Genomic DNA, 23,028 nt, shown 5'->3' with positions numbered 1-23,028 from the left:
CTGGGAAGGGGAGAGGAGATGGTGACGTTAAGTTCCTGATCACCACTATTTGCGCCAAAGTCTTGGATTAAATTCCATACTGCCTCGCAGAGCCCCAGGAAGCGAGCTCACGTGACATCTTTGACGGTGAGGACGTTAAGTTCGGCGGCCCACTTGGTGCTACTGGAGAGGATTAGGTTATGTGCTGGCACTGGGTTTCACACTCTACTGTCCCCTCATCCACAACAACACGGACGCAACACTACACTGTACAGTCGCCCACACGACACAGGTATACATTTGGCACCTCGTAAAATGTTGGAGGAAGGCAACGGCAAACCACCTCCTCTTGGACTTCGTCTAGAACGGCGATACAGGATTCCTGCATCTACACGTCTACGTTCAGTTCCTCAATGTGGGACTACTTTGAACTGATAATTTTAGAGCATTGTCCCTATCGGGATTTGCCCTGAGGTCACTGTATTTATCAGGCAAGCAGTTGAAATAGAATGGTGTTGGAATGATGGATACGATTTTTTCTCAGTGTCTTAGAATTACTGCAACTCCGTGTTTCTAGAGACTCAAAATGATTCTCGACCCTTTGGAGAGCGATTTTTTTCAACAAAGATGATGCGCCTTGAAATTTAGCGCTCTCCCAATGGTTTAGTTAACATAATCAAGTTTCCTACGTATTTTTCTGCACACAAGACCCTTCTCTCCCCCTTCTCCTTCAACCTTAACCCAGACGTACGTCTGTGGTATGGTCTGAATCATTTTAACTGTATTACTCCTCTATCTCGCCGTTTTTAGCAGCTATGAGCAGCACTGCAAGCAGACACCCATGCAGGTACGTAGCGGCCTGTCAGCACCAGAATTTGATCTCATCTGGTTGATATGTGTCTTCTACAGTGTGAATTCTCTGAATACCAGCGTCAGCACCATCGTCGCCATAAAAAATTGTTCAAATGGCGCTAAGCACTATGGGACTTGACATCTGAGGTCATCAATCCCCTAGAGGAGGAGGTTAGTGATCAACGTCCCGTCGACAACGAGGTCATTAGAGACGGAGCGCAAGCTCGGGTTAGGGAAGGATGGGGAAGGAAATCGGCCGTGCCCTTTCAAAGTAACCATCCCGGCATTTGCCTGAAACGATTTAGGGAAATCACGGAAAACCTAAATCAGATGGCTGGAGACAGGATTGAACCGTCGTCCTCCCGAATGCGAGTCCAGTGTGCTAACCACTGCGCCACCTCGCTCGGTATCAGTCCCCTAGACTTAGAACTACTTAAACCTAACAAACCTAAGGACATCACACACAGCCATGCCCGAGGCAGGATTCGAACCTGCGACCGTAGTAGCAGCGCGGATCCGGACTGAAATGCTTAGAAACGCTCGGTCACAGCGGCCGGCATCGTCGCCATCAGCCACTTCTAAGAGGCTGAGAAGTCCTCTCACTGCCATAAAAAATTATCACCATCACTGTAGATCTGGAGGCACTTCATTCCATCTTCTAAGACGTGCATCTGGCTTAAGTTGTTTTACACATCTCCCTGCTAACGGGCCCAACCGGTTGAGAGTTTTCTGTGGATTTGCCTCCGATAGATTCTCAGCCACATACTTGAGCTCTTCGTGTGGCTATTGTGGTAGGCAGAAGTAGTTTGTGACGTCCATGGGAAGATAACCTTGTCCAGTCCAGAGATAGTGCGCCAGACTCTCCGTACTCCTAAATGAGCCGGACATACTAGGCTGACATAAGGGTTTGCGACTTTCCATCATGGAGGGTGTTTTCCTGCACATCTTGGAGATGAACCTTTGAAAATTTCTGGCACGGTGCAGTACCTCCCAGAGAAATATTATTAATGGGAATAGCAAATGCGTTTTCATTCTGAGGCTGACTGGCTCAATAGCCTTGATGTTAAAGCAATTTCGTGAAAGTCTTTTGGAGCTCGTGGAAGTCGGGGCTGGATGGCGGTCCTCAGGGGTGCAAGAACTTAGCCGTGGGCCCTGTGGTGCAGGGGTGACGTTTCAGGATTGCTGATTCTCAGTGATTACTAAAGTTGTTCTGCCGGCGCGATTAGTACTGAAAGATTTCGCACGAGTATCTCTGTGCGCGGGCCTGGTTTAGCCATCCGCTCATTTTCCAGGCAAGTGTAGGAATACGTGGGAAGAGGCTACGTAGTAAGGAGTGGGGCAGTTATCTAAATGGATGTGTTTAATGAATGACGCGGATTTGGCAAGGTCTGATAGAAGATAATACGAGTAAATTCCTTTTGTCCCCATGAAAACTAGAGTGTGGCGTTTTTGAGTGAGTCTTTTTTTCCTTTTTGACTTTAGACTGTTAGCATATTTGTTTACGGAGGATATTGTCGGTGGAAACGAGTTAGGGGTGGTGTAATGAGTGTTTACAGTGCTCGTTTTCCTTTTTTTGTGGTCAGATCTGAGAGGTTTTTGAAAGTAGTCAGAATGTCAGAGTATTTATGAGTGATACTGATTGGCAGTTTTAACCCTGCCCCGCGTATCGAAATGAGGCTGACGACCATTCTTTCAGACTACTTTGGTAGCGTAGAAGTGGAGAGGAGTAATCGAAATACAGTTATAAGTGTTCCCGAGTAAACCTGTGGGGCAATACGTCGCGTTATTTGTCCCGCGCGCCACACATCCCTCGAGTTTGGCGGCGACCGCCACTGAGACTTCGTGCGACGACATGGAAGCTTCGACGACGACACGGAAGGAAGGTTTCAAAGTAAAGTGATAGAGGAAGGGTTATGATCACAACTTTGGATTGTTCGCGAAGGAGGAGAGTGGGGACGGTGGATAAAAAGAGAGAGTATTGTATCGTGGTTGGGAATCGGATGTCGAACATCGCAAGGAGCAAGCAGATGTGGTAAGTATGTCTGAAAAGAAAATGCCCAAAACTTCGACGGATGTAACGGATAAGCACACCAGACAAAAACTGGTTGCGTTCATGAGACATCATCGCTGCTAGTGTTCATAATTGTCTCAGCTCAGCGATAAAGAGAGTCCACATGTCTCGCCAGGTCCGGCATATCCGGACGAAGTTACCAGATTGCTGGGATGTTGACTGCTATGTTTGTCCCGCTGATGTAAACAGTACAAGACATTTTTATTCAGTTCGAGTGATTTAGCTCGCCAGTCGAGATGAGCCAGTGCATCTGTGTCCGCCCCCGGTAGCTGAGTGGTCAGCGCGACAGAATGTCAATCCTAAGGACCCGGGTTCGATTCCCGGCTGGATAGGAGATTTTCTCCGATCAGGGACCGGGTGTTGTGTTGTCCTAATCATCATCTCATCTCCATCGACGGAAATTCGCCGAAGTGGCGTCAAATCGAAAGACATGCACCTGGCGAACGGTCTACCAGACGGGAGGCCCTAGTCACACGACATTTTATTATTTAGTGTATCTGTGTTCGCTAAGCGAGGAACATATGTGTGAAAACACTATGGACACAGCTATTGTCATCTGGGACACGGGAGTGAGAAGGACCAACACTTGGCCATCGAGAATTTTGAACTAACCTTGTTCATGTACACGGTAACTTGAATAAGTAGGGTCTATTCATGGTACGAAAAACGTCCGGACAACATGACAGAATCACCTCTGGCTTGAGCTACACCCTCCACACACACTGTGTGGTAAACGCTTCAGTGGGACGTCGGTGCACTCCACGCCTTGCATCGTTTCCAAAGAAACAAAATGTCGATACGTCAGACATCACGGCATGCCTACAGGCAGCTACTGTCGAATTTCTATGTCATTTCGATCATTGAAAATTTGTAGCTACATGTGCCAATGTGAGAAATGTTCTTTTGCGAGATACTGAACTCTGAATGTCAGTCGTATCAAATTACGAAACTGGTTGAGATGGATCTGCGTTGACTGACAGCACAATTTCCTGTCTAGTCTGAAAATGTTTGTGAGTGACTAGGTATGACAGTGGTCTGTGGCCCCTGTCGCTTTTCTTTTCACGACAACTGTACTTCGGCCATGTTACATGACTGCAAGCAGTATACATTTCCTCGTAGACCCGATGGACAATCTGCATTGGTACACCCACAAATCGGGCCGACTTCACGATATGGTCACGGGCACATGTCCATTCGCGACAGCTCATTTCTGCCATTCTGTCACGTCACCCTATTAACCTGTCTTAGTGCAACGATCACATACGATTATCTGTCACATACACCCCACTCCATCCCGACTGGCGGAGGGTCAACGACCCCCTGGGGCCTGTTCCACATCATTTACGGCGTTCCAATGTGACCAGTGCGCTAAAATATTTTGTGCGGTGTAAATAGTAACAGGTAATAGATACAAGAAAAGTTTTTAGTGTAAATACTCGAGGAGTAGGAATTAAAATCCATAGAGAAGAAATAAAAACTTTGAGGTTCGCCGATGACATTGTAATTCTGTCAGAGACAGCAAAGGACCTGGAAGAGTAGCTGGACGGAATGGACAGTGTCTTGAAAGAAGGATATAAGATGAACATCAACAAAAGCAAAACTAGGATAATGGAATGTAGTCGAATTAAATCGGGTGATGCTGCGGGAATTAGATTAGGAAATGAGGCGCTTAAAGTAGTAAATGAGTTTTCCTATTTGAGGAGCAAAATAACTGATGATGGTCGAAGTAAAGAGGATATAAAATGTAGACTGACAATGGCAAGGAAAGCGTTTCTGAAGAAGAGAAATTTGTTAACATCGAGTATAGATTTTAGTGTCAGGAAGTCGTTTCTGAAAGTATTTTTGTATGGAGTGGAGCCATGTATGGAAGTGAAACGTGGACGATAAATAGTTTAGACAAGAATAGAAGCTTTCGAAATGTGGTGCTACAGAGGAATGCTGAAGATTAGATGGGTAGATCATATAACTAATGAGGAAGTATTGAATAGAATTGGGGAAGAGGAGTTTGTGGCACAACTTGGCTAGAAGAAGGGATAGGTTGGTAGGGCATATTCTGAGACATCGAGGGATCACCAATTTAGTATTGCAGGGCAGCGTGGAGGGTAAAAATCGTAGAGGGAGAGCAAGAGATGAATACGCTAAACAGATTCTGAAGGTTTTAGGTTGCAGTAGATACTGGGAGATAAAGAAGCTTGCACAGAATAGAGTAGCATGGAGAGCTGCATCAAACCAGTCTCTGGACTGAAGACCACAACAGCAACAACTCGAGTATATGAGCAAATTAAGAGCTAGGCTTGCGACGGTACTCACATATTCCTTGACGATGGGCTTGACGACGGCGGCGGCCACGGGCACCTTAGCGACGGCGGCTACTGGCGCCGTGGCGACGTAGGCGGGGGCGGCGGCGGCGGCGTAGCGCACGGCTCCCGCCTGGCCGGAATAGCCGGCGTAGCCGCTGGCCGCGTAGCCGCTGGAAGCGTAGCCCAGGCCGCCCGCGGCGGACGAGTACCTCACGCCGACTGCGGGGGCGGCGGCGACCACGGGGGCGGCGGCGACGTACTTCTGCACGGCGATGGCCGGCGCCGCCGCGCGGTACGCCGACGCGGCATTCAGGCTGGAAGCTGCGCAAACGGGCTCTGTCAGACGCCGACAGTCGGCTGCTGATGGGCACTGCACCTCCACACGTGAAGGGCTGTTACGATAGTCGCGTTCCGGAATCAAGTTACTGGCGCATATTGGGAATCCGGCTCCTCCACTAGCCTTCAGATGAACTTCGCTGACACAGGGGCATCTATGCATTCGCTGGGGTATTGTATGTATATCTGTTGTTTGTTGACAATGTTCTGTGCGAATTCCCAGGTTTGTGCGGGTAGCAGGGGAAGCAAGGTGTTTTGGACTGACTCCCAGCATATGACCTGGCAATTGGCTTGACCGTGTATGACGGAGGGGGGGGGGGGCGAGGAAAAGACCGCCCTTTCGTCATGCAGTGCTGACATTATATATGTACTTGCAGTCACTACTTGACGGTTAAGGTACACGCAGCCGCTGTCCTTTTCAAAGAGTGTCTAAGTGTCTAACAGTAACCACGAGGGGCTTTTGTAAAGTCCGTGCAAAGTCCGATAGATGGCACCACCGGCGCGTTCGAGGTCATGTTTAGTTAGTAGCATCTTTGGAAAGAACGCACACCAAATTTCAGCCATATTGGTCTATTTCTTTGTGTCTGGCATGCGTGTGAATCAAGGAAGCTCAGTGATTTCCAAACAATGGACGAAGAAGAATTTCGTGTGGTGATTAAACATGCCTTTATGAAAGGCAAAACGCCTCAGGAGACTAAAGAGAAGCTTGATAAACATTAAGGTGACTCTGCACTTTCGATTAGAACAGTTTATAAGTGATTTCAAAATTTTCGGAGTGGCCACATGGGCACAAATGGTGAACGTTCTGGACGCCCTGTGGAGGTTACTACTCCAGAAATCGTTGATAAAATCCATGATGTGGTGATGGATGACAGAAGAGTTAAGGTGCGTGAGATTGCTAGTGCTGTGGGCATCTCGAATGAACGGGTACATAATATTTTGCATAAACATTTGGACATCAGAAAGCTATCCGCAAGATGGGTTCCGCGATTGCTCACGCTTGACCAAAAACGGAATCGTGTGAAGTGTTAGAAGGATGGTTTGCAGCTGTTCAGGAAGAATCAGCAGGACTTTAAGCATCGTTTCGTCACTGTGGATGAAACATGGATACATTACTATACTCCTGAGACCAAAGAACAATCTAAACAATGGGTTACCAAGGGAGAATCTGCAGCAAAAAAGGCGAAGACCAGTCCTTCGGCCGGAATGGTTATGGCGACTGTCCTTTGGTATTCGCAAGGGATAATCCTCGTCGACTATCTGGAAAAGGGAAACTATTACAGGTGCATATTATTCATCGTTATTGGACTGTATGAAAACCGAGCTGCAAGAAAAACGCCGGCGATTGGACCGCAAAAAAATCCTTTTCCATCACGACAATGCACCAGCACACACCTCAGCAGTTGTGATCGCAAAATTAATGGAAATAAGATTCCAACTCCTTTCACATCCCCCCTGTTCTCCAGACTTGGCTCCCTCGGACTACTATTTGTTCCTCACTTTGAAGAAATGGCTGGCGGGACAAAGATTTTATTCAAACGAGGATGTGATTGCTGCAACTAATAGCTATTTAACAGACTTGGAGAATTCCTATTATTCGGAAGGGATCAACAAATTAGAACAGCGTTGGACGAAGTGTATAAGTCTAAAAGGAGACTACGTCGAAGAATGAAAAAGGTTTACCCCAAACACGTAAGTAGTTTTCATTTTTCCACGGGCTTTTCAAACGCCCCTCGTAGATCACTCATTGGCGCTGGTGCAGCAGTCCCGTATTGAACAGAAAAAAGAGCTGTTATTTGCAGTGTAACGCTGTGTTCGCGCTTAGTAAATTATGTCAAATATCTTATAAAACGTTGCACACACAATGATTTAATAGTGTTAATAACGTTCATAATGACTCTTAATGCAGTTAGAAAAAAAATCTGAGAAAGGGGCTTATAATTATTCAAGATCAAGAATGTTGAAGGAAAAATACGATAAAATTGTGGAAAGAAAGGTAGATAAATCTATGCCATTCAAAAATAAGTTACAGGCTGGAAATTAGGGGGTTAAGAGAGATGCAGAAGATGTGTAAGGAAATATTAAATAAGAACTGAAAATGAATGATTAAACAGTCTCACTATACGCTACCTCATAAGATTCGTGCATCTAATTTGAATAGATAACTTGCCGAATTTGGCTCCTAGTAAAGGATTGCTAAATTCTTAAATAGATATAACTTCGCGTTTTTTGATTCCGACATAATACAGAATGCTAAGAAAGTAGATTCAGACAAGAATGACAGACGTGATTGTTCAGTAGATGTTGTGAAGGAAACATCTTTTTATTTTGTTCTTTCGTTTCATTTCGTTGCCTGTCATACCTTTCAAACCGCTAGGTCAGTAATTATATTCGCCCCTGTAAATAGCGGATCAATTCGAAAACAGTTGCATCACTTCTCCGTTTCGGCGTGGTAGGAGCTTGGTACTGTAGGGTTGACTATGTCGGCAACGGCCAGACGCAAAATATTACCAGCCGACTGACTTCTACTGATTTGTGCCGATTCATAACTAGGGAGCCCTGGTTCTGGAAGTTCTGAACGAACTCTACACTGTCAACCAATAACATTGCAACACTGGGAAGGATGGAAGACAACGAAATTTTAATTACTAAGTGCATACAGTATACTAACAAGAATACATGATTAAATTTTTTAGGTGAGTTTGTGTTTGAGATTTTGCGGATTAGGCCAAAAAAGTCGTATTTGTATTAAATGTTCTGGATGCAGGAGCAGCGTTACTTATCGATGAAAGTACGAGCTTTCGACAGTATCCATCATTGTCATAGTAAAAGAAGCAACTGACTGAGGAAGAAGTAAAGGAATTACTCAGGTATAACTGGAGCAGTAGTGACCACTACGAGCAAAGTGTTCATTGCTGCCTACGATGAAACCTCACTCGCAACCTCTTGGTTTCTATCACGATATATAATAAAGGATGTACTCAGGAGTAGCAACGAGACTGACCAACATGGAAAGTGTGGATGTTGTCGGTCCCTTTTAATCCAGCACGCCCAGGCTGTCCGTGGCAGCGGCATTAACAGCAAAGAAATTCGGAACTCAATTCCTTCGTACTTCTCGCTGTAACCTCGTATTTCTTGCTGTATCCTGTGCTACTGAGTTTGCCTTACAGAATCGTAGCAGCCTCACCACCTTTCTACTCACTTTCGCTGCTTGCTGTGTCCATTCTTTTGAGTATTAAAATAATGAGCTCAAAGAAACAAATCACATGAAAAATAAGAATTAAGAGGTACTTTAGTGGTCGGAATTGAAGCCTATAGACCGACAAGGCAACGATGAAAAAACAGAAGGCGCTCCCGAGTTTGTTTTCTCGTTACTTGTTCCTACGGAAGTTCTTTCGTAAACGCCTAGCTCCTAATCAGTTTGTTATTCTGATTCACTAATCGATACGAATTGCACGTCAGCAACCACTACTGAGCCAGAAACCCAAATCTCAATAAAAATTGTTCAACCACGTTCTAATTCCCTTAGACTCGTAGGACTGGAAGTCATCAATGACTGAAAATAAGACCGAGAGTGGAGAATCTTGATAGAGATACGGGATTCAGTAGTGAGTAGGGCGGATACTTTGTACCTGGAGACTGCACCTACCCCTAAGAGTAGAGTAGGGTTATTTGAGCAAGCAATGACCCACTGAAGAGCCAGAAATTTTCAGTCAAATACCAGGCAAACTGGTGGAGGGTTAAAGGGAGTACCAGTTGGGAATACTTGGGAGAGGATGTCCCATCTTTTGCCTTCAGCTAAGGACAAGCTCCAGAAAATCTTGGTGAGATCTGAAAGGTGGGAAACTATTTTCGATTTAATATTGTGATAATATGTTCCAGATGAAGAATATGAATGCTTAGTACATGTATAGGAGTGTTTTTTAAACTGTGTGCACAGTGATGTCGATAACCTACTTGATATATGCAGTGTACCTGTGACCACACAGGATTATGTCCCGTATCGTGATGGGAACAAAGATGCTGTCTGAGACTTCATCGTTGACCCAATGTAATCCTTGATCGCAGTGGGCACTGCTACATTTGTTACATCTGAGAAATTCATTTATTTCTTCAACAGTCAGTAGCTTTCCTGACGATGACATTGGCGGGTACTGTCAAAGCTCGGATTTTCATCGGTTATTTACGCTAAAAGTGCACCTAAAGCGCCTAATACAAAAAGTCTATCACAGAAAATTTAAATGTCCTGTTTCCATATATTGTGTACGAAGCAGGAGGCACACAAGAAATACTGTGAGAAACTGCCAACACACAGGCACAGCCATTCACCTGGTCCTCCTTAACCTCATGCAGCAGCCTCCAGATGCCACTCTCAAAACCGGACCTCTTCAGCGCCAGTTCCTTTGACTGGCTTAAAACACGATGTGCAACAGACCCTCACACAGTTAAGAATCAGACTGCACTCTTTAGTGCGTGCAGTCAACTCAGTACAATACTCTCAAGACTACATTCCGACTTACGAGGGGCGTTCAGAAAGTAAGCTCCGATCGGTCGCGAAATGGAAACGACTATGAAAATCCGATAAAGCTTTGCACAGATGTGTTGGGTAGTGTCTCTAGTATAACCCCAGTTAGCATCACGTCGCTCTTCTCATATCTGAGCTCGCAGTGAGTGCGTAAAGATGTCTAGAAAATAGTGTCTGCCGCCAAGTACGAGGGCCTGGTGAATAATTTCGCCTGAAGCTATGCAGCTAACATTACATAACTGTCGTGCTGTTTCTTCTTCAAGACAATTCTCAGCCGCATTCTGCAGGGGCAATGAAGATGCTCCTGCATCGTTTTCAAATGGAAATGTGAGATTACCCACAATACAGTCCGCAATTGTCTCTCCCTGAGTTTCATCTCTGGTCAAATGAACCGCTGTCTTTGAAGACAACATTTTGACACAGACAACGAGGTGTAGGCCAGCGTGGAGAATTGGCGGAAAGCACTGGCGGCTGCCTTCTATGATGAGGCTATTGAAAAGTTGGTACAACGCTATGACAAAAGTCTAAGTCAGAACGGCGACTACGTAGAGAAGTAGCTGAAAGGTGTAGCTAATTGTTACAAGTAAAACATTTCTGATGTTCACTGTGGTTTCAATTTGGCAATCAATCGGAGCTTACTTTCTGAACAGGCCTCGTATTAGTCACTGTTTACGGAGAACTTGGACCAACCCAGAGTGTCGACTATATTAAATTAATTTATAGAGTCAAGGTCAAAGACTGTGGGGAGACAGCGAAATTATTTTAGATATCACTGTGTTAGGTTGGAAAATCAAGTGGCACAAATCAAACTTTATGAAAGTTAAGTATCGTTTGTAGCATATTCTTAATAAATATTATTTGTTGTTTATTACTGTGTTTCCACTATCGCTTGTTATAGTGCTGCCCTATCTAACAACTGTTTATGTCCAAATCTGCAAATCAGCTACCATTAAGGAACTATAGAAGAGGAACAGTTTTCTCTACCATGGGTGTTTGGGCTGAATTAATACTAGAATCAGTATCATTACGTCATATAAACGTATCTGGCCAAAAGCACCTTACTTGAACCTAACAATGAAAAAGATGCAATGTGCGACGTATGTAGCGGCGAAAGTACTCGGTGTCTTCATACCTGCAGAGTATGAGGCCAGCCTGGAAGCGGCGTAGCCACCAGCGGCGTATCCACCAGCTGCGTAGGCGGGGGCGGTGACGGTGGCTACTGCGGGGGCGACGGCGACGGCGGGGGCGGCAGCGACGGCGACTGCGGGGGCAGAGTACCTGGCGGCGGCGCCCAGGCGTGCTGCGGAGTAGGAGCTGCCGCTGGAGTAGCCGGAGTATCCGGAGTAGCCACCGGCCGAGTAGGCGGCCACTGCCGGGGCGACCGCCTTCACAGCGACTGCGGGGGCGACGGCCTTGTAGGCGATGGCGGGGGCGGCAGTGGCGACGACTGCGGGGGCGGATATCACTGCGGCGGACTTGATCCCTGCAGCAGGTGATGGATCCCCTCAGTGTCAGAACCACCTCTCGCTCTTATTTGAGACTCACAGGGTAAGTACCCCAGATCGGATGGCTAAACTGAACAACAAATGATGAAAAACGTGTCTATTCCACCACCTATCCAGGTCTTGCGTCTGTACAATTGGTAGTCATGAAGTTTCATCACCTCTAAATATCCAACTGTGTACTTCGTTACGTATTCACATTTCAATGCGAAACATTTTTCCCAATGACGGATGACTTAGTTACGACCTTGGCTGCAGAAGTCTCAGCGTAATCAACACCACAAACACAATGTTACATCGTGTGAGATCTCACCATGATATAATATATAATGACGGAAGTAATACGTCTAATTCCATTTGTCTTATTTGTCCACTTGTTTCAAATCACCTTCAGGACATCCAAGGTTGCGTTCGATAACCAACTGCACCCCACTGGCGAGAGAATTACCGATGTCTGAACAATGGTTTTTATGTCTTCCTTGACTCTCCAATTCTGACATAGTCTGTTACTTTGAACTGTTTTATTTTATACATGGTATTAATGAGTTTTAATTTACGGTTTATTTTCGTATTAGTCTTCCGAGTATAGTCCCGTGTGAAATGTTCCCTCCTCGTAGCTTTACCAACGACAGTCATAAAGTTTTTAACTGTCACCTCAAAAACTGAAGCTGTGCCCATGTAGCTTGGCGATGGTGTTAACAGTCTTCCCCACATATTCACAATGTAATGCAACACTTATCTCCCAACAATGGATCACCTGACAGAGGCACTTTAGCTGTTCAGAAAATGTTATTCCTCGAAAATCATCTCGTCATAATTCAGAAGCTTCTGTCACTCAATGGATTCTTCATACGAGGAAAGGGGAAAAATTCATTCAGTGGCTTGTTAGGAGAATGTTGTGTGGGTGGAGGGTTGGGGTGAGGTGGGTACAAAATTTGATAGCCCAAAGAAGCAAGTGTGACTGTGTATTGTCCAGAATTGGTAGGGACGTTGTGATGGCGCCAGTCCTCCTCCTTTGACACCTGTCCGCCATCCTGCGATGATTTTTCTTGGTAGTACTCATAACATCGTCAGGAGACTTCAGTGATATGCTGCTCTGACAGTTTGCCCTCTATGAGTATAATCTGTTAGCTCCAAACCATGCCAGTCCCAAAACAGTTTGAACATCACCTTGCCTGATGATTGCTCTTTGACTTTTCTCGATGCCGGTGTGAATCCAAGTGTTTCCACAGTTTGATTTGCTCCTTTCTCTCGGGGTCATAGTGATACACCCAGCATTCGTCCATAGCGATTAGGCGACAGGCGAAACCATCTGGTTGGCCTGACACAACTGCACTCTCTGCTGACTCAGTTTGGAGGGCTTTCTAAATGGGGAAGCAGATATAGGGGTGGTAAGAACAAACATTTAGTAATGCATACTTTATTCATAGCAATTTTTTTACAATTTTGGTGAGTTCGTTGCATGACCTGTTTCTTACTTTCCTGTTAGATTGGGATTTGGTTTCTCCTTCCCACAAACATGGCAATTCTGAGTAAATATTTCTAAAAGCCTCCTAACGTTCTTTTACTGTTGAGACAGTGAAGATGATCGACGGAATGACATGCCTGGTGTGCAGTGAACGTCAAAAAGTGACTCTACTAGTCATCTGTGACTCGTCAGCTACTACACCTACATACTCTACATACTCTAAAATGCATGTTGGATAGTACCTTGTAGTTATTATTATCGACTTGCTTTCCTATTTCATTCGTGTAATAAGCTACGGAAAAAAATACTGTATCTCTCGTACATACATCTGCATATCCTCTAATCTCTCCTGTCATATTCTCATTATAAGTATACGAGATATTCGGTGGTGATTGCATAATGGTCGCACAATCTTCTTCGAATACGGGGTCTGTAAATTAACCGAGCAGAGTTTTGAGAGAACAACGTCATATTTCTTCGAAAGATGCCCGTTAAAGTTTCCAAAGCGTTTCTATTACACTTTCATATGGAGGATACAAAGCTGTTACAATCTTAGCAGCTCGTCTCTGAATTCGTTCGAAGTCTGTAGTCACGACTACTTGATAATGACTTCAAACACTGGAGCAGTAGTGTCTTGTTTGTGATTTCCTTTACAGAGGCACTGAAGTTTCCCAGAATGCTTCCAACAAATCCAAGTCTTCCATCCGCCTTCCTTAATATTAATTTTGTGTAATCGTCCCATTCCATCCTGCTTCTTAGATTACCGCCAAATACTTAAAGAGTGTGACAGAATGGAGTTGTTAGAATTGGGAGACAGTCAATCCAGGTGCAAGACTGGCTCTGGACACTTTTGGACATGTCCAGGCCACTATGCTCACAGACAAGACTGCCAGGCTGTTCTGCATGTGAATAAGAGGGTAATTTTATCAGAGGCCTTGGTGTATAAGCTCGAATACGGCAAACGAAAACTTTTCTTGTCGCTGCACGCTCACCTGAACTGTAAGACGATCCTGAGTAGCCAGTAGAGTAGCCAGACGAGTAGCCCCCAGAGTATCCTCCAGAGTAGCCAGTGGCGACGACGGCAGGTGCAGCGGCGACTACAGGAGCGGCGGCGACCACAGGGGCAGCGGCGACTGCGGGGGCTGCCACCACGGACTTAATGGCCGAGGTGTAGGAGGTGGCAGCAGATCCCGCATAGGCCCTGCTGGCGCCAGAGTAGCCAGAGTAGCCCGCACTCACCACAGCCGGTGCGGAGTAGGTGGCCACTGCCGGTGCCGAGTAGGCGGCCACCGCAGGTGCTGCGTAGCTCGCCACTGCCGGCGCCGAGTAGGCTACTGCAGGGGCTGCCAGCGCTGCCGTCTGTGTGCAGATGTGCATTGGGTAAGAAGGGGAGGTTAATAAAGGCAAGAACTACAATGTTCACTAATGGACCTTCGGGCTATTTGCTACACAGTCTTACTTGCATAGCTGTGAGAATATAATTATGTAACTAATTGGGGCGATGCAGTCATACACTTTCTTTATGCTGTGCTGCTGGGGAGAGAGACAGACAGAAAGATGCTGAGTTAGAGACTGGGAACTTGGTTGTCCTGTAATTTGCAGCTGGTGTTCGTTTTACACTTGAAATTGCAATAAATTTGTAACATCACCTTCTGGAGATCTCATGAACATTATCCGAAATCACTCTATCTAACTCCTAACTACACAAATGTCAGTACAGTCACTGTCAGCACGGGAAAGTAGATTTCAGGTGCCTCTAATAGGTTCTGACACAAAGTAACGACAGCTGTGCTGCCGAGGCAATAGAGACGTGAACTGTAGCTCTACTTACAAGGGAACCTCCCCATCGCACCCCCCTCAGATTTAGTTATAAGTTGGCACAGTGGATAGGCCTTGAAAAACTGAACACAGATCAATCGAGAAAACAGGAAGAAGTTGTGTGGAACTATGAAAAAATAAGCAACATATACAAACTGAGTAGTCCATGCGCAAGATAGGCAACAAAAAGGAAAGAACAAGCTCAGGGGTGCCGTAGTCTCGTGGTTAGCGTGAGCAGCTGCGGAACGAGAGGTCCTTGGTTCAAGACTTACCTAGAGTGAAAAGTTTAACTTTTTAATTTTCAGTTTATGTGACAAACGCTTATGTTTTCATTATGTGACAAACGCTTATGTTTTCATCATTTTTTTGGGAGTGTTTATTACATCCACAAGAAAACCTAAATTGGGCAAGGTAGAAGAATCTTTTTACCCATTCGCCAAGTGTACAAGTTCGGTGAGTCGACAACATATTCTTGTCATATGACGCACATGCCGTCACCAGTGTCGTATAGAATATATCAGACGTCTTTTCCTGTGGAGGAATCGGTTGACCTATGACCTTGCGATCAAATGTTTTCGGTTCCCATTGGAGAGGCACGTCCTTTCGTCTACTAATCGCACTGTTTCGCGGTGCGGTCGCAAAACACAGACACTAAACTTATTACAGTGAACAGAGACGTCAATGAACGAACGGACAGATCATAACTTTGCGAAAGTAAGTAAAGTAAACTTTTCACTCGAGGGAAGACTTGAACCATGGACCTCTCATTCCGCAGCTGCTCACGCTAACCACGAGACCACGGCGTGCTATCCTTGATGTTGCTTATCTTGCACATGGACTACTCAGTTTGAATATTTTGCTTATTTTTTCATAGTTCCACACAACTTCTTCCTGTTTTCTCGATTGATCTGTGTTTAGTTTTTCAAGGCCTATCGAATGTGCCAACCTATAACTAAATCTGACGGGGGTGCGATGGGGAGGTTCCCTTGTTAGTACATAATGAAGATGACTGATATCTCATCTGTCAGGTGGGATCTCCTAGAGTCGTTGAAGAGGTGCAGTGGAACTGAGCTCACCCTGAGAGCGGCGCCGGCCGAGTAGGCTGCGCCGGCGGAGTAGGCGGACCCAGCCGAATAGGAGGAGCCTGTCGAGTAGCTGGCCACTGCGGGAGCGGCGACGGCGGCGACTGCGGGGGCGGCGACAGCGGCGACTGCGGGGGCGGCGGCCAGTGGCAGGTGTCCGCACTGCGTCGTGTGCGTGTGGTGCGCAAGGTCGTGGTCGTAGTAGGCCGAGGCCAGCGCCAGGGCGCAGCTGAGCATCACCTGCAACAGCCGGGATGCAGAGGTCAGCGATCGCCACCAGAGCCACAGCAGCAGTGCTGGCTTACCACACACTACAGGATGTATGCGCTAGAGCTGACGTGTGTTATATGGGACTGTTTATCTTGCCCACATAGAAAAAGTCTCCATTTGGCTCACAGTCGACGAACATTCGAGCTCACCTTGTCGTGTGTTAAGCTGCAATTGAGTCTATAGGAGTCTTCCTCCATAACTGAGTGATCAGCTTGACACTGCCACCTGGTTGACTGGGGTTCGATTCCTGATAGTCTCTTTGGTAGGAAGACGGGAACGGTGTGCACTCAGCCTCATGATGCCAACTGAGGAACTATTTGAATGAGAAATAGCGGTTCTCAGGTCTGCAAATCCGACACTGGCCGAGAGAATGGTGTGCTTACCCTGTGTCCCTCTATACACCGTGCAAATGACGCCATTCGCAAAAACATCGGTCGGTCTGTCCCTATTGGGCCGTCTGACGCCAGAACGGTGCTGCTACGACACTAAAACACTGTACGCAGGCAGAGCTGCGAAGATTCTACAATTCGTGCAGAGACTCTCAGCTGACTCTGCACGTAAAGAAACTCTACACATTCCGTATAAATAGATGAAGAGACGCGTTACTTATCGATAACGCTATTGGCGACAAACCTCTGGAAACACTAAGGTACCTAAAGTAGATTGACCACGTAAAATTAATTGTACTATAAGCAGATGCGAGACTACGAGCGATTCTTGAGTATTATTTTTTAGCCTGAGACCCTTCCTAGAAGATCGAACTAGAAATGGCTTGTTTCGTCACGGGATCGTTTGCTAAGCATTACCGGGATGCTTAAAAATTCCAGTGGCAAACCTTCAAGACAGAAATTTATGTAGCACTGAGAGATTTACCGTTTAATTTCTAAGAGCGTGTGTAAGAAGGAGAGTCGGGCCGGGCAGCATATTACTTTCTCCTACATATCTCACGAAATGAGCACGACGGCAAAATCAGAGTGTTAGAGCTCATACGGAGATTCATCAACAACCATCCTCCCCACACACCACTAGCCTATGGATCAGGGAAGGGTGGGAACTGATAGTGATGCCGGAAGTTCCCTCTGCCGCACACCGTAAAGTCTCTTGAAAAGTATTGATCTAGATGTAAAGTAATTCTAGCTTCTTCTGTCGTTTGCATGCATTTAAAAAGTGGTAGAAAGCTTATGGTCTGTGTTTTCGCTCCAAAGGAGCTAATTTGAAAGGTGTGTGCGCTACAAGATTTAAATTAGACGTAACAATTTTAGTTAATATGCGAGGGACGTTCCAAAAGTAAGTTTCGTCCTTGTTTTTGAAAAAAAAAAGGATGGTACACTAGGTGACAAACAAACGCCATATGAATCCTCACCCATTGTTGATTCAGCAACGGAAGGGGTGTCAGCTGGGGAGGAATGACGCATGTGCAAAGCGCCGAAGAAGAGAGAGTAGCAGCAGACCGGAGTGTCCGAGACTATTGGAGGACAAATCATGATGGTATACAGATGCATGCCGACAACATTGTCACCAGTGTAAGTGCGTACTATTATCGAATATGACTGAGCATGTGGGTCTAATGTATTCATCATCTATGCACGCCTACAGACCATGTATGGTGAAGAGGTCATGATGTCTCTTCAAATGGTTTGTCACTGGTGTTGCATGTTCAGAGAAAGAAGGCAGAGTGCGGAGGATAAAAGTCGAAGTGGGCGTCCGTCCACATCAACGAATGAAAGCAACATTGCTGCAGTAGCAGTGGTGTTAGCAGACAGGCTCATAACGGTGTCAGACATATTGACGGTGCCCATCACATGCTCCACGATGTGTTGGGTTACCTAAAAGAATCTGCAAGATGGCTGTTGAGACCTCCTGAACCCAGATCACAAGGAAGCAAGAATGGAGATCAGCCTTGATCACTTGAAGCGATACGTGGGAGATGGAAATGAGTTCATTTTCGGTATCATCACAGGGGATGAGACGAGGGTGCAGCACTTTACCCCAGAATCTAAGGGCCCCCCAATGATGGGGAAAGCATCTCACTTCACCAGCGGGAAAAAAATTCAAATTGTTATCCTCCACAGGAAAGGTTATGGCCATAGTGTTCTGGGACGCGGAAGGTGTGATTCTCCTCGGTTTTCTCCAGCAAAAAAATGGTTCAAATGACTCTGAGCACTATGGGACTCAACTGCTGAGGTCATAAGTCCCATAGAACTTTGAACTACTTAAACCTAACTAACCTAAGGACAACACACACATCCATGCCCGAGGCAGGATTCGAACCTGCGACCGTAGCGGTCGCGCGGTTCCAGACTGTAGCGCCAGAACCGCTCGGCCACCAGCGGCCGGCTTTTCTCCAGCAATGCGGCACGCTACTGCGACAAGCCCATCAAACTCAGACCCACCATTCGACGAAAGAGACGAGGGCTCTTGAGTGAAGGTGTTGTGCTCTTGGATGACAACGCAATACCACACACCCCAGAAGGCTCATGCAGGACCAGATTCGTGGCTGCGTATGGAAAAGAGTGGATCGCCCGCCCTACAGCCCCGATATTGCCCCATAGGAATTTCACCTGTTCCCTATATTGAAAGCTGCAATTTCGGAATGTCATCTGCAAATCAGTGCTGAGGTTGTGCGGCAATTCCTTGCATGGTAGGGCGTCCAGTCTTACATGAGCGGTTTCTTCAAACTGATTGCACACTACGATAAGTGTCCCAATGTCGGTGGCAACCGTGTCGGAAAAATAGTGCAAGGTGTGTAGTTCATGGTGCCATGGTGTATTTGTTTTTGGAAATAACGTTTCCATATGAAAAACAAATACGAAACTTACTTTCGTAACGTCCCTCGTACTTCGGGAACTTTTGGATACCACCTCGTGGCTGTGACCCGAAGCAGAGCGTCGGCAGCTTTGCTATCGTTTACGGTCCGTTCGACCCCCAGCGACAATCGGCCTTGACAGCCAGCTGCCACAGCACGTCAGCGGGGAGTAAACGGGCACATTGGCCTTGCCTCGCAACTTCTCAATTCATTTGCGCGTGTGCTGGCGGTGACGACGCAGGTGCGCCGACCACCGGCGGCCTACAGTGGACAGTCGGCGTCTCTGGAATGTCGCTCCAGTCTCGCCGCCGCATTCCGGCTCGCCGCACACCACCTGTCTTCTGCACCTATGACAGACCACCGCCTGCGATGTACTGCCCTACCCCCACTCCCTTTCCTAATGCACCTACGTGGTCTAAAGGGAAAGTTTCTCTAGGGCAGAAAACGGAAAGAAAATATATAGTATCTGATCAAATGTATCCGAACACTTGGATGTAATGCGGAATTGATCTCTAGATGTCTCGACAGGTGGACCTACCAGTATAAAAGGAGGCGAGTAGTACTTTGTTGCCAGTAGAGTAGCGGTAATACCAAAATGGGCCGGGCAGCAGAGTTCAGTAACTTCGAACTTGGAGTAGTTATTGGAAAGCTCCTGAGTAACAAATCCATCAGGCACATTTCAATCAGTCTACAGCTGTCTAAATCGACTGTTGGTAATGTGACTGTGAAGTGGAAACACGAAGGAAGAAGCTCAGCTAAATCAACACCTGGCAGTCCTACTGCACTGGCGGACAGGGACCGTCTAGCAGTGGAGAGGGTGGCTGTAAAAAATGATGGCACGAAATGAGCGAAAGGAATTACCTGTGACTTCTAAAGTGCTACCAGCGGATCAGCTAGCACAACGAGTGTGCATTAAAGAATATGTTAAAGAGAATGTGGTAGAGTGGTGCAACAGCTATGTTAAAGAGAATGTGGTAGAGTGGTGCAACAGCTCGTCAGAAGTCGTACATTCTGTAATCAGAGCTGGTGTATAGAGCGACATAACTGGACACTGGATGATTGGAAACTCGTGCTTTGCAGTGATAAATCACGCTATACCCTGTGGTAATCCGATGGAAGGGTTTGGGTTTGGTGAATTCCTTGAGAACGCTACCTGCACCATGTGTAGTATCAGTAGTGAGGTATGCATTGTGTTACGGTATGGCGGTGTTTCTCGTAGTTAGGTTGTGATCCCATTATTGCGCTTAAGAAAACGCTAAATCAGGAAGGATACGAACACATTTTAAAGCACGGTGTACTGCTTGCAGTAGAGAAGCAGTTCGGAGACGATTATTGTTTGTATCAGGAAGACAGCGTACCTGTCATGAAACAGTGTCCGTGGGGCAGTATGTGGACAGTAACATCCCTGAAATGGACTGGCCTGCCCAAAATTCCTACCTGAACCCAATGGAACACCTTCGGGAGGAGGCAGGATGTTGACCTTGCTCCAGACCCCAGTGTCTAACACCGCTACCTTCTCTGGTCTCGACTCTTGAGGAAGAATGGACTGTTATTCTCCAGAGACATCGGACACATCATTGGAGGTTACCCCAGCAGAGTTCATCCATCACAAAAGCGAAGGGTGCACGCGCCCCATCTCAATGTTCACTAATAGCTGTCCGATTTCTTTCGATCATACAGTGCACTTTCCTGGACAAGTAAGTATTGGAACAGATACAGCAACCGTTAACGCCATCATCATCGTCATCATCTTTCCATATTCACAGCTGGATAAATGCCTTTGTATACTTTTCCGTGTTGTGCAGTTTACAGCTACACCCATCCATGTTGGTCTTGTATGTTTTCTAATGTCAGCTACCCACCTTCCAATAAGAAGTTTTTTCTCATTTTTTGGAATCCAGCAAGTACCTTCCTTGCTCCATTTACTATCCATTTGCCAGGCTACACGTCACACTCGTCGTAGTTTTTTATCAGTGGTCATATTTACTTTAGATATAAAGTGGAACGAGCTCGTAAAACAAATCTCTGGAAAAGCAGATTCACTGGAAGAATCCTCAGGATGTGTAGTCTTCCCACGAAGGAGGTACTTTACAAAATCCTCATTCGATCGATACTTGAATTTTTCCCGACAGGATGGGACCTGAACTACGTACGATTGATGGAAGAAATAGCGAAGATTCAAAGTAGTGCAGCACGTTTCGACACAGAATCATTTATTGAACGCGAAAGCATCCTGGAGATGCTCAGCCAACTCGACTGGCAGACGCTTCAAGAGAGGCATTTGCATTTACTATTAAAATTTCGGGAGCGTATGTTCCCAGAAGTATGAACCAATATATTGTTTTCTCCTGCGTATATCTCGCGAAAAATGCCTGAAGACAAAATCAGGAAGATTCGACCCCACACAGAGACTCATCAGCGATCATTCTTCCCTCGAGCCATTCGCGATTGGAACAGGAGAAAGTGGAACTTCTATGTACCACCACACACCTTAAGGTGGCACGCGGAGTACATATGTAGTTGTAGATGTTTCGATGCGGTCTGTTTCCTGTTCCACCTTTTTTCCCCAGGCTCTCCTTGTAACTGTCAATGTAGATCTCACAATGCCTCACTGATCAGTCCTCGGGTCTCAGTGTTTGATTTTCACACGGGGTGTCCATGTCACACTGCCGTAAGTCAGAGCCGGTAACACGCATTCATTGCAAACTTCCCCTTTCAGCCACATCGGAAGTGCAGTTTTCGAAACTCTATTTACTGTCCCCAAAAACGCTCCAAGGCAATCTTTACATTTCTATTTATTTATTTTATTGGTTCAAATGGCTCTGAGCACTATGGGACTTAACACCTATGGTCAAGAGTCCCCTAGAACTTAGAAATACTTAAACCTAACTAACCTAAGGACAACACACAACACCCAGTATTTATTTTACTGTCTACCCAGTTGCTCTCTTCATCTGCCCTGAATACAAAACCTTGCCAACTGGTTATGTGATTTTACTGTTAATTTACAGAATTTTCCTTTTTGATACGGTGATTACACACTATTTTAGTCTTATCATAATTGATTTTCACGCCTACTTTGAAGCTTGATCAACTTTATTTGTTCAATTAGTCTTTGAAGTTCACGTGTACTAAAGGCAAATAGTACGAGATTATCACCAGCAAAATTTGCAACCAAAACAACTTCTGTTTAGCGGCACATGCCCAGAACGTCAGCTCTAATGCATTTTCACCAATATATAAGCAATATGTAGCACGTATTCTACAATCTATTCTAATATCAGCCACTCCCTGTACGATTGTATTCGGTTATTGAGCGAGTGAAGTGTAACTACCTACATTGCTCTATATGCTTCGTCACTTCTCCTAATGTATTTCTCATGATTGTTTCGTGAGATATAGGTGGACACTGTGTAAATCTTATAAATTTCACCTCGAATAACTCTCTGAGTAGTTGCACGAGCACAGCGTCCTCATCGTTACAGGTATTCCAGTTTAAGTTCTCCGACCATCTGTGTCGTAATTTCGTATAGGTTCTATGACCGCTTTACGGTCTTGAAGTGCGCCTTTTACTTCCATCAAACACAGCAGTCAGGTTACTTAATGAGAACCGCAGATGGAGGAGCAACAATGGTATTGTAAAACGTTCTACACAGTCTACACTTTCTCAGATTCCTCCCAACAAATCTATGTCTCTCATCGGCAGCTACTGACCTCGCATATTTGCCTCCAGGTATTTATAAGACGAGAAAATCTTTCCATAAGTGCTATATTGTGACTGTAGAACATAATTTTTCTTGTTTATACGAATTGTCTTGCTTTTATATACGTTTAAGGAAAGGTGCCATTTAGAGTGGAAAGAGTGGATACTTGGTTTTACATTTCCCTGCTGTCATCCAATGGTATTGCAACTTAGGAAATTGGCCGATACGGTGATAATAACTTTATGAGAACATATGTGATCCTAAATGTATCTTTGGAACACACTTGATATTAAAGTTGAACACTCTGCTTCTATT

At 45.7% G+C, this 23,028-nt stretch overlaps 1 protein-coding gene across 1 annotated transcript in view; it reads right to left on the bottom strand.

The window, feature by feature from the left end:
• LOC126204191 (fibroin heavy chain-like) overlaps positions 1-23,028 on the bottom strand; it is a 90,904-nt gene that overhangs the window by 5,763 nt on the left and 62,113 nt on the right. Inside the window, exons 2-5 of the mRNA XM_049938593.1 lie at positions 15,928-16,173; positions 14,026-14,392; positions 11,196-11,546; positions 5,213-5,523 (exon numbers count right to left, since the gene is read on the bottom strand). Coding sequence (XP_049794550.1) covers positions 5,213-5,523; positions 11,196-11,546; positions 14,026-14,392; positions 15,928-16,173 — 1,275 coding nt within the window. The remainder of the gene's footprint in view (positions 1-5,212; positions 5,524-11,195; positions 11,547-14,025; positions 14,393-15,927; positions 16,174-23,028) is intronic.

Source organism: Schistocerca nitens, chromosome 9, assembly GCF_023898315.1.
Source record: "Schistocerca nitens isolate TAMUIC-IGC-003100 chromosome 9, iqSchNite1.1, whole genome shotgun sequence".
Lineage (NCBI taxonomy): Eukaryota > Metazoa > Arthropoda > Insecta > Orthoptera > Acrididae > Schistocerca > Schistocerca nitens.
Note: the sequence above shows the minus strand (reverse complement) of the source record. Positions and strands in the feature narration are given on the sequence as shown.